Here is a 12,581-nt window from a genome sequence, read left to right as displayed (position 1 = left end):
GCGGCACCCAGTCAAAAGCCGCTTTGAAGTCCACAAAGCAGCTGTGAAGTTGAATACCTCGGACTCTCGCTTTCTCCATCAAAACAGATAATGCAAGTAGGTTACGAGTTGTTTCGGAGTTCGCCACAAAGCCGGTCTGGTTGAAGGGAAGGCGCTTTGTTGATTCAGCCAGGCCGACAGCTCTTCCAGCAAAATACTGCCATAGTATTTAGATTCAATGTTGAGGAGAGCTATCATTCGGACGTTCTTAGGGTCATTTCTCTTTCCACTATTAGATTGGGTGGATAATGGTGCCTTTCCAGGACTCAGGGATGTTGTGGTTTAGCCTACAGTATGAAAACAGGGGGACCAAGAGGTCCGATCACAAATCTACGTCCGATTTAAACAGGGCTTGAGGAAGACCGTTAGGCTTAGGAGCTCCTTCTGACCTTGCTTTCCTGATTGTACGGGCAATGTTGTTTCTTAACACTTCTGGTGTCATCAAGGTGTCAGTCAGTGGGTCTTCCCTTTGCTCCTTTCCGTCAAATGTTTTTGATTCCAGGACATGATTAGCTAAGTTGTCAGGCTCGGTCTTACCTATGCATTGGCTTCAAAAGTAATAACTAAATTAGTTGATGGGAGGGCTAGATTGACCGACCCTGTTTCAGTGGTCGCGAAAATGTTTAGATAAAAACTGAGTCCCTTCTTCTGAGGTTATATTTGCGCTACCATGCCCACTGATACCTAAAGGGCCCCTGTTAACTAGAGACCAGAATAACTTTGGAGTTCTTGCTTGCCTGAAGCAGCTTTAGCCAGAACTGATCAGACGCCATTTGTTTGTCCCTGTATATAGATGATTTGAAGTTTTTTTTGTGCTTGCCTGTTGTTGTTAAATAAGCTTGTGTTGCCTGTGTTTTTCCTAGCCAAGTTTCTTTGAGATTTTAACTTTTTTGTCGCTAATGAAATGCGAGGTTGTGTAATGTGCTGACGAATACGGCTCGTAGACGGAAATTCAGACTATGATCATCATATGTTCTACAAGTGTGAAAAAACAATTTAGGAAATGTAATAACAGAGTGGACCTTTGAATTAAGAAAAGACAAATTGTGAACAACCAAGTATAATGAGTTTTCAAAAATATATGTTTATTTGTACCAATGTTATTTTTTCATATTATTTATATATAATTTTATATTTTTGGTTCCAGAAGTTTAGAGAACAACTTATCACAGAGACAGATACTCAATATAAAAACAGTGTATCAAAAAAGCATTTGCAATGCAATTGCGATGGAGATGATCAATATTCAGCACTTAGTTGGTCCATGGACCCTACTGAAGATATACAGGCATACTTCCACATTCATCCATTGCCTATTTCCATATAGATACACTGTCTAATTTGTAACATAATTGTATAAGAGTTGGTACATCGTAAGAACAGACCAAAAGAATAACATCCATTCAATTGTTGTCACATAGTTTCATAGTTAAAATATAATCATAATTTTCATGGCTGAAGAATTTCGTGTCCTCATTTGTTCTACATCAGAGCTTCAGAGGTAAATTCCATGCACTGCAAGGGTTAACCCTCTACACAGTTCTCTGGCCACTGTCACAGAACTATTAATGATGCATAAAATGACCAAAACCACAGTCAGCTCTGAAGAATCTTCATTTTGTGCTTGTTAAATTGTTTTGAGTGTGTTGGGTTTATATGTTTTAGTACTAATCTCTAAAATTACCTGAAAATACCCTTGTTGTTCATAGTGTTGATTTTACAGGTAGCATGGTCAGGTGTGTTTGGATTTCTTTCGTTAAAACTCTCTCACAGAATAAAAACCAACAGTTTCTTTACTTTTAGTCCACTTTGTGCTAGTCTCCCAATTCCTAGCTGTAGGGAAATAAACAATAGCACAGAATAGACACTTTCATTGATGGTGATGGTGGAGTGCTCGCCGATTTATTTTTAGGTTTGAAGATTGACAAAAGATTTTTGCACGTTCACTGGCAATATATGTCTTTTCTGTCGTGTGTCTTCGCTGATGAATCCTTAATATTGAAGAATCACCAAAGCTACTTCCACATTCCCTGCAATGGTATGGTTTTCTCCAGTGTGTGTTTGCTGATGTCTATGTAGGACTGATAAGCGACAAAATCTCTTCCCACATTCATTGCACTGAAATGGTTTCTCTCCAGTGTGTGTTCGCTGATGTCCATGTAGGACTGATGAGCGGCAAAATCTCTTCCCACATTCATTGCACTGGATTGGTTTTTCCCATGTGTGTATTTGTTGATGATACATTAATCCTGAAGAGGAACTAAAACTACTTCCACATTCATTGCAATGATATGGTTTTTCTCCAGTGTGTTTTCGTTGATGAACCTTTAATGTTGATGAGTCACTAAAACTACTTCCACAGTCACTGCACTTAAATGGTTTTATTGTAGAGATTCTGCACATACAGAACTATGCACAAGAAAATAGGCTGTTAGTGCAAGATTGGTTGGACCACACTTACACCTAAGAACCCACAATCCCTAGACCGACTAGCTATAGTGTCTCATTAGCTCCCAAGACCTTCCAAACATACCTAATGCTTAGACAAACCCAGAACACGGGCCTCACGACCTCTCAGTTGCGGTAGCAATGCACACCCTTTTGTTCACTCACCCTTGCTTATCCACACCATATAATGCAGTCTATGTAAAGTTTAAAATGTTTATTTTTCAAGTAACAAACTGTGCGTTGTTCAATAATGCAGTAAACGAGCTAGCACCAGCAGAATAACACATAAGATAAAAACAATGATCAAAGTTACAATACCAAAAAATAAGAAGGAGGAGATCATTCTGATTGACCAGTCGATATTACGGCTATAGCGCCTAGGCCAACCTCCCCTGGTAGGAGTATGTATATTATATAAAAGAAGATCTCTGGTCCAATTCTGGAGAACCCCTCACCATAGAACGTAGAAGTAAGGTTACATCATAGGCTCAGCAAGGCTCTAGTTCGTAGAAGGAAATCTTCCATCTGTCTTGAGGAAGCTGCTGCGTGTTAGTATAATGCAAGCATTTCTCAATCATGCCAAGAAGTGCCTAATGTTATGTCTAGGTAGTACGGACTGACCAGAACTGAAAAGCACAGTGGCTTGTTTTTCGACCTTGTACGCTGTGAGCAAACTATAACAAAATGAGCTTGTGTGGGCACAAAGGGGTCTTGCACAAGAAGATACAGAGTGTAATGCGCAAAAATAAAAAGACACGCAGCTAAGATGGCTGCCAACTCAGGCTAACTTTAGCAAAGAATAGCGTGACCCTAAAAGCCACACTACAGTTGTTCCCCAGTGCGTGTTTTCTGATGCTGTTTTAGGCTTGATAAGCGACAAAATCTCTTCACACATTCACTGCAATGCTATGGTTTTTCTCCTGTGTGTGTTTGCTGATGTCTATGTAGGGCTGATATGCGACAAAATCTCTACCCACATTCACTGCAATGGTATGGTTTTTCTCCAGTATGTGTTCGCTGATGAATCCTTAATGTTTAAGAATCACTAAAACGACTTCCACATTCACTGCAATGGCATGGTTTTTCCCCAGTGTGTGCTCGCTGATGTCTATGTAGGTCTGATAAGCGACAACATTTCTTCATACATTCATTGGTTTTTCCCCAGTGTGTGTTTTCTGATGCCGCTTTAGGTGTGATGATTGACAAAAGCTCTTCACACATTCACTGCACTTGTATGGTTTTTCCCCAGTGTGTGTTTTCTGATGCCGCTTTAGTTGTGATGATTCACAAAAGCTCTTCATACATTCACAGCAATGGTATGGTTTTTCCCCGGTGTGTGTATTTTGATGTTGTTTTAGGTGTGATGATTGACAAAAGCTCTTCACACATTCACTGCACTTGTATGGTTTTTCCCCTGTGTGATTTCTTTGATGGTATTTTAAGCCTGTTAATCGACTAAAGCTCTTCATACATTCACTGCACTTAAATGGTTTTTCCCCTGTGTGTGTTCGCTGATGATTCCTTAATGTTACCGAATTCCTAAAACTATTTCCACATTCACTGCAATGATATGGTTTTTCCCCTGTGTGTGTTTGTTGATGATACATTAATCCTGAAGAGGAACTAAAACTACTTCCACATTCACTGCAATGATATGGTTTTTCCCCTGTGTGTGTTTGTTGATGATACATTAATCCTGAAGAGGAACTAAAACTACTTCCACATTCACTGCAATGATATGGTTTTTCCCCTGTGTGTGTTTGTTGATGATACATTAATCCTGAAGAGGAACTGAAATTCCTTTCACATTCACTGCATTGGTATGGTTTTTCTCCAGTGTGTGTTCTCTGATGCCGTTTTAGGTATGATAATAGACTAAAGCGCTTCAGACATTCACTGCAATTATATGGTTTTTCTCCAGTGTGTGTTCTCTGATGCCGTTTTAGGTGTGATAATAGATGAAAGCTCTTCAGACATTCACTGCAATGATATGGTTTTTCTCCAGTGTGTGTTCGTTGATGAACCTTTAATGTTGATGAGTCACTAAAACTACTTCCACATTCACTGCAAGGATATGGTTTTTCTCCAGTGTGTGTTATCTGATGCCGTTTTAGGTCTGATAAATATATAAAGCTCTTCCCACATTCATTGCACTTGAATGGTTTTTGTACAGTATGTGTTCGCTGATGACTCATGAGTTTAGATGATTACGTAAAACTACTTCCACATTCACTGCAATGATATGGTTTTTCCCCTGTGTGTGTTCACGGATGCTTGTTTAGGCCTGATAATTGACTTAAGGTCTTCAGACATTCATTGCATTTGTATGGCTTTTCCCCTGTGTGTGTTCTCTTATGCAGTTTTAGGCTTGGTAAATATACTCTGTGTTTTATATAGCAGATCCCCCTTTCAGTTAACTGTGCTTTTCGCTGGTTGCTGTGGAATGGCCTGAAAGAGTTTACAATACACCTCTAGCACTGAATGGTGGTCTGATATCACTTTAGGAAGCAGAGAACTGGTGTAACCACCTCATGATCAGAGCTGGTATTGGACATGTTTAAACAAGAAGTGGTTGATCAGTGTTGCCTTCATTTTCTAGAGGTCATTTCTTCATCATGAGGCACGGAGGTGCACAGCTGAGACTCCTAGAACCACCGAATTGCCCTTGACAGTACTTCAAAGATCTGTCAGTTTATGTTCAGGTTCCGCTGCCTCTGTCTGCACTTATGTTTTCCTGAATACTGGAACTCAATGTTTCGGACTTTGCTTTTGCAGATTTACAGTATTTTCTTCATTATTCTTAAACATTTTGTGCAATCAAGGGTTGTTTTCTGTCGGATGTAAAGAGATTTAAATTACTTAAATGGAAAATACCAGAATGTGCATATCCAATTTTTAATTGATTGTAAAAGCATCTCATTTATTACTATTGTTGAAACTTATGAAGACATATTTAAGACACATTTAACCATACAGAGATATTTGCATAAAAGTTCCTTTGAACATGCCACAATCTTATTTATTTCAGCAAAGGTGTTCATAGAGTAACATAGCAAAAAAAGGGGCGCTCGCATAGCACGCATATACTAGTTACAGCTTTAGGTAGATGCATATGGTCAAGGTTTTGTTAAAACAAGAACAGCTCTTGGAGTAAGAGATGGATCAGGAAGACTCAAGACAGCAAGATGGACACCAGGATGTTGTGCCATACATCATATCTTATTGTTCACGGAGGTGCCTGGTTTCATTCACTACTAACTACTAACTCTTTTTTCAGGAGGATTCCCCTCGCTGTTGTCTCAAGGCTTGATTACGGGGGCCTTTTGTGCCCTGATTGTGTTTGGGGCTCTCGTGGCATGAATGTGCTCTATCTGAGCCTGGTAGGGCCTGCATCATGTATCGACCCTCTCCCCTTATAAAGTCCCTGCCCAATCTAAAATGGCGGCGCCTCTAAGACTCTAGGAATCTAGATATTGACATAGGACTTAGCATGTCCTTCTTGTGGACATGAAAGAAGGACCATCATGTTCTGTAGCTTCAAAGTATTTGCACGGTGGAGGCCATCTTAGAATGATTTTGTTTACTAATTCTGCTTAGATTTTCAGATTGGCTCGGTCTACTGAATTTCCAAGTGCATCCTAGGCCACTGTTCATCCTATCCCCCCTATCCCTCTAGTCTGGATTCTATCTTATTTGCATAATCTTGTTTGGCCTAATGTATTTCAACTTCCCTTTTTTATATTAGCTGCTGGGCCCTCTCTTCAGGATTTGCTGTTTTCCACCTAGTAATCGCATGCAGGGATGCAATTCCACCTAGTAATAGATGCAGGGAAACAGCGGCCCTCATCCTCCTGGACCTCTCTGAAGCGTTCAACACGGTCTGCCACCACACCCTTGTACATCGCCTCAGGAAAGTCGGGATACAAGATAAGGCATTGGATTGGATCATCTCATTCCTCGCCGGAAGAACCCAGAGAGTCCGCCTCCCCCTTTCAGATCAGAGACCACCGAAGTCATCTGCGGCGTACCACAAGGATCATCGCTCAGCCCCACCCTCTTCAACGTCTACATGAGCCCCCTCGCATCCATCGCACGCCAACACAACCTAAACATCATCTCCTACGCTGACGACACTCAGCTGATCCTCTCCTTCAACAAAGACCCAACCACCGCCAAAACCAACCTACACGAAGGGATGAAAGACGTAGCAGAGTGGATGAAGTACAGCCGCTTAAAACTGAACTCAGACAAGACGGAAGTCCTCATCCTAGGATCATCCCCCTCTGCCTGGGACGACTCATGGTGGCCCCCGGCCCTAGGCAGCGCACCCAAACCAACGGACCATGCCCGCAACTTGGGATTCATCCTAGACTCCTTCCTCTCGATGACCAGACAAGTCAACGCCGTCTCTTCATCATGTTTTAACATCCTACGCATGCTCCGAAAGATCTTCCGATGGATCCCCTCCGAAACAAGGAAGACGGTCACCCAAGCTCTTGTCACCAGCCGACTGGACTACGGAAACACCCTCTACTCCGGAACCTCAGCCAAATTACAGAAAACACTTCAACGCATTCAGAACGCCTCCGCTCGACTCATCCTGGACATACCTCGACACAACCACATATCCAAACACCTGAGAGACTTGCACTGCCTCCCCGTCAACAAGAGAAACACGTTCCGTCTCCTCACCCACGCACACAAGGCCCTCCACGACCTAGGACCCAGATACCTCAACAATCGCCTGACTTTTTACACCCCCACCCGCCAACTACGATCGTCCAACCAAGCCCTCGCCGCGATTCCACGCATCCGAAGAGCCACCATGGAAGGAAGATCCTTCTCCTACCTGGCGGCCAAGTCCTGGAACTCCCTCCCCACCCACCTCTGTCCTACCCAGGACCACCTTTCCTTCAGAAAGCAAATCAAGACCTGGCTGTTCGATCAGTAACAAACCCCTCTCCCTTAAGCGCCTTGAGACCCTCTGGGTGAGTAGCGCGCTATGCAAATTTCTGATTGGATTGGATTGGATTGGATGCATATAACGATGGGAATCCCAAAACAGAAAGAATACCTTCTTCTCTCTTGGCATCTTCTGTCATGATGCTGTTGTTTAATGGGCTGTCTTTGTAGAATGGAGTCATGGAACTTTCATCCAGCCACCCCATGATTTGCTCCATCCCTTCCTTCCTTCATCTGACCATACCCCCTTCTCCTCAACTCCCCTCAGCTTCCCCCCATGTGAGCATGTAGTACTCCGGTCCCTCCCCTCTTTCCACTCTGGAAATTTGGTGCCCTTAGCCATGGATTCCCTTTCTCGAAGATCAGTGGACTCCAAACTTGTTCCAGACACCTGAAAATCCTGCACTATCATCTACCCATAAACTATCTAAAAGAGTGTTCAAGAACTTCAATCACCGGCTTCTCAAATTTCTCCCATAAACCCTTATTTCCACCCCCTACGTCTTCACGAATAAAGGCGCTACCATAAGTGACCTTCGCTTTTGCATTAAAAGACCAGCACAATGAAGGAAAACCCTTTGCTCTCTGCTCTGGATAACTGCATCCACGAAAGCCCCCTACAGTCTCAGACTCTCTACAACTCCCTCTATTGTTCGCCGAGCAGAGGCAACCATCTCCTTTTATAATAATGGGATGATCTTAATCCAAGCATCTGAATGCAGCCTAGAATTACTTGAAGTAATTTTCCTCCCATCAAACTCTCCGTGATGAATAAGTTTCCTCCCTGACCCAAGCTCATCCTAGCCCTTTAGTCATCCCACGGGTACCTCGTTCTTTATCCTCCCCTCTCCCCACTACTTGTATTGCTCCACCCCATTCCCCTCCTCCCTATCCACCTTCATCAGATTACCCAACAGCATTAATTTACCATTACCCTTGCAGCTTGTATCAACCAACATTTTTCGTCATAATAGCCTGAACCCTCATCACACCCCCAGAGCTGCGACCACTGAAATACACTGACTCGATACTAACACCTTCACCTCATCTTTGCCCCTTACCTCTGAACATTTACTTTTTTTTTCTTTTTTTAAAGTTTTATATAGCACGAACATGACCCACGAGGGTATCAGAGCGCTTTACAATAGTAGATAGTAGTATATGGATAGCATAGGTGACTAGTAGTCAACAAAGAATGATTCACAAGGGAATCAGAATGCTTCACAATACCTAGTTATTAAACATTAGGTGGTTGAAGTAGTAAACATACATTTGGTGTGTGCCTTCAATACAAAAGATGTAGGCAATAATATAATATATGGATCACATAGGTGGTTAGAATTCAACATAGAACTAAAGTCTTAGGATGTGAATGTGTTCATTAGAAGCATTTTTACTTCTTTTTTGAAGGAGGTAAAGGAAGACATTCCACGTACCACTGGAGGTATGGAGTTCCAAATCTTCAGTGCAATCCCTGAGAATGCTCTGCAGCCTGTTCTCTTTTTATGGAAGGATTGTGGTTTCAGTAGAAGTGAACTCGTACTTTGCAGTCTGCATCCTCCCGATTGCTCTAGCTTTAGAGCTCAGTAACGGGGGATTGCTATGCAGGGCTTTATGGGTCTTGCAAGCGATCTTTAGGTGTGTTCTTGCCTCGTAGGGCAGCCAGTTCAGAACTTTCAAGGTTGGAGAGATGTGGTTATTTCTTTTAGTTCCTGATACCAGTTTGGGCGCAGCGTTAAGCGATGCCCTTAGCGGGGCTGGCCAGTATTTGGGGAGACTGCATAGAGTGGCACTTCCATAGTCTAATCTTGGTAGCGCTAGGGATTGTACTGCCATTTTTAAGTCGGTCTGTGGGAAGAAGGGTTTAAGTTTCCTTAGTATACTCATCTGGTAATTATCTCCCTTGGTGGCATTAGTGATTTGCGCCTGCATGTTCAGGTGTTTGTCTGTGGTGACTCCCAGGGATTACGCGGAGTCAATGATGTGCGGAGCAGTGTCAAAGGAAGTTAGATGTTTCAACCATAAGTCTATCTTGGGTGTGTGATTGGGTGGGGAGATGAGAAGGGATTCCGTTTTTTTGGTGTTAAGCAAGAGGTGGTTGCCAGTGACCAACTTTGTGTATTCTGTGGAATAGCGTTGCGGGAGATGAAGTCTTCTGGTAAGGAGATTTTCATATACAGTTGGGTGTCGTCTGCATACAGGTGATATAGAATGTTCGCTGAGTTCAATGCATTTACCTGGGGCTCCATGAGTAGATTAAAAAGAATGGGTGAAAGTGCTGAGCCCCCGCTGTCAGCACTGATGAATCTGTGACACCCTTTCTGGCAAACCCTGACACTTGTTATCTCGGAACGCCCTAACATGACCAATAACCTGGCGCCTATCTACTCATCAATCAGTTTATGAGTCCCACACCCCCACTCCTCAATCATGATTCCATCTCTATTCCCGATTTCCCCTGGTTCTCACAACTCAGCTTCTCCCTAACACCATAAACCGGAGCAGTCTCACCTGGCGTCCTGGCCCACATCACGAGCTCCTATTCCCACATTACTAATGACGCCAAACTCACCGAGATCTCTCAAGAGCTTCATCAACTTACGGCTGAGGTTCGAAGCCTAATATCCTTCACCTCCGAGCTCGCTAATTGTTGGTGTCCCACCAGGCCGATGGGTAAGAACAGACACTCCCTTTAGCAATCCAATAGTCAAGTCAAGGCAAACCAGCTTTATTCGTTGTAAAATATACAACCATAAAGCATACTAGACAGAAGGTACTATATACACATAAATAAAAACAGTTTTCAAATATTTACATCTGTAAAAAAACAGTATTTCATAACAGGCATTACATCTTTATTCAATAGATAGTACTCTGATAATTATCAGTGCAAAAATCGCATATTTACAAAATGAGCATTTTTGTGCAAAATCCTACCATATAACACAAGGGGAAGAAAAAATTATTCATAAACAAATTTGAGATTAAGATGATAGATGATATCAACATTACGGAATAATGACACAACTAAAGGTAGTCATCAGGGTTTTCAGATATTAATGCATCCAGATGTGACAAATCCTTTCTTTTCCTAATCACACTTTGTATAAAATTAATAACAGAATAAACAGTTTTTACATTATCCATCGTACATAAAAAGTTAAAAGCGTGTTATAATGATAAAGTGGGGAAGTGTGGCACAATGGTTAGAGCAGGCAGACCTCGATGCAGAGCTCTGGCCAGGGACCAGGGTTCGATTACCGCCTTGGCGGGTCTCGGGCTCATTAATTCCCCTGACCGGATATTCTCGCCTCAGTGCCTATTCTGATCATGGGTCCCGCGCCGCAACTCTGGGCAATAGCTTGCTTAGTCTCCACAACGGCCCCCACAACGCGAGGGATGCCTGGTCTGCACCATGGGGGTGCCCAGGAGTGGACACTTCACAGGGAAAGCCAGGATGGGTTCCCTTGCGGTATTCGTACAAGCGCCGGGAAACCCACTGCGGGTAGCTGTGCGATATACAAGTACAAAAACATTTACATTTACATAAAGCCTATTGATTAAAAAAGCGGTTTTATAACAATTCTCTAGATATCTTTATAAAAGGTACAAAACAGTAAGAAGTGCATAGTGGGCTGGGGGATCTTTCCCTCACACGGGCAGTTTGGGAAAATATAGAGCCATTTTTCCTTATTTGAGAATGCTGTTATATAATGTAGTATGCCAAATCTTAGCCTTGTTAAGTAGAATCTATGCGAAGTGTTTCTTACCTGAGTTAAATATGTTTGTAATCCCATCACAGGTGCCATAAAGTCTAGAATGTTTGTCATTGAATTAGTGTAATGATCAGTCACTTTCTAAACGCAGTAGCAGTGCAACAGCGTGGCACCTCTAATCAGGGTGAACCACCATCACGTGGTGTAGAGGAGGAGACAAATGTGATAATAGTTAAGGAACTGCTGGGCAAAATTAACCTAAAAAGGAACTGGACCAGCACTACACCCCAACATGTTCCAGGAGGAATGTGGCTCCATCAGGTGATTATCAGAAGTTTGATAACAAGAAGAATAGTGCACAGAGGGAGTCAAAAGGGAAGAGACAAAAAAACGGAGATCAAGAAAGGGAAGAGAGAAAGAGGAAACAGGGGAAACGGAAACATAGAGTTATAGGAATCCTTACCTGGCAATTATTTTATTTGTTCCCCCAAGGGTGGCAGCCACGCTGCACTGCCTGTCATCCCAGAATACCTTGAAAGGAAGTAAAGAAATAATTTTGCATCAGGCGACAATCACACTTCATCACATTTTACAAATAACCGTCCTGGATTTACAAAACATCTGATCACAGGGAGAACCTGAGTCTGACTTCAGCCTCCTTTCACAGCTATTGCTGTGAATGTTCAACAATTAACCACCGTTGTCCCGCATGCGGCTGTTAACTGTTCAAGTTTCACAGCAACAGCTTTGAAACAAAGGTTTCAGAGTACCGGAGGTATTTCAACCCCCTCGGTCTCTGGGACACCGTTGTTTTATTAATTAACACATTCTGCCCTAATGGGGCAAACAGTGTAATTACCTTATAGTCAGCCATAGCAGGCAGTACATCCCCTTAAAGGACCGCTCCCTTGGTAAAGGCCCTTGCCTTTGGAGCTACAACAAGCTTTAAAGCTATATTACAGGTTTCAAATAATTACTGAAGGCATAAACATGGGTACTCAGTCAGAGAAATAATCATCATAATATTTGCAGGAGAATCACATAAAGATAACCTCTAAAGTATATGAAAAGCCAGAATCAGAAATAACTCTAGCTGTAATGTCAATAGACAGACCACACACAACAAATGTGTGCTAAGAAATAAGAAAACATTTTTTTTATAATATCAAATAGCAAACTGATATGGAATCTGCTCAGTTAGGAATCAAGGAAAAGTTCTTACGTTTTTAGACAGAGAGAACACATTATTGACATGGTTCATGATGTGGTAAAAATGACAGCAATCAATGAATGTTCATGAAAACCTGGCACAACAAAATGTAATTTAATAAACCACACCTACAACATGAATAATTAATTGTGACTCTTCCCCAAAAAGCCACAAGTCATTTTACAAGGTAATTCCCTAACATAATA

The 12,581-nt window shown here is 42.2% G+C and overlaps 1 protein-coding gene across 1 annotated transcript; it reads right to left on the bottom strand.

The window, feature by feature from the left end:
* Window positions 1-1,187: 1,187 nt before the first annotated feature.
* Window positions 1,188-11,698, bottom strand: LOC144806611 (uncharacterized). Its single transcript, XM_078672942.1, has 2 exons — window positions 11,629-11,698; window positions 1,188-5,318 (listed from the first exon to the last, which is right to left on the bottom strand). The coding sequence occupies exon 2, from the start codon at window positions 4,680-4,682 to the stop codon at window positions 3,627-3,629; it is 1,056 nt and encodes a 351-aa protein (XP_078529068.1). The 5' UTR covers window positions 4,683-5,318; window positions 11,629-11,698; the 3' UTR covers window positions 1,188-3,626.
* Between the last annotated feature and the right edge of the window lie 883 nt (window positions 11,699-12,581).

This window comes from Lissotriton helveticus, chromosome 1_2 (genome assembly GCF_964261635.1).
Source record: "Lissotriton helveticus chromosome 1_2, aLisHel1.1, whole genome shotgun sequence".
NCBI classification, from domain to species: Eukaryota; Metazoa; Chordata; class Amphibia; order Caudata; family Salamandridae; genus Lissotriton; species Lissotriton helveticus.
This window is presented reverse-complemented; position numbering and strand designations above follow the sequence as displayed.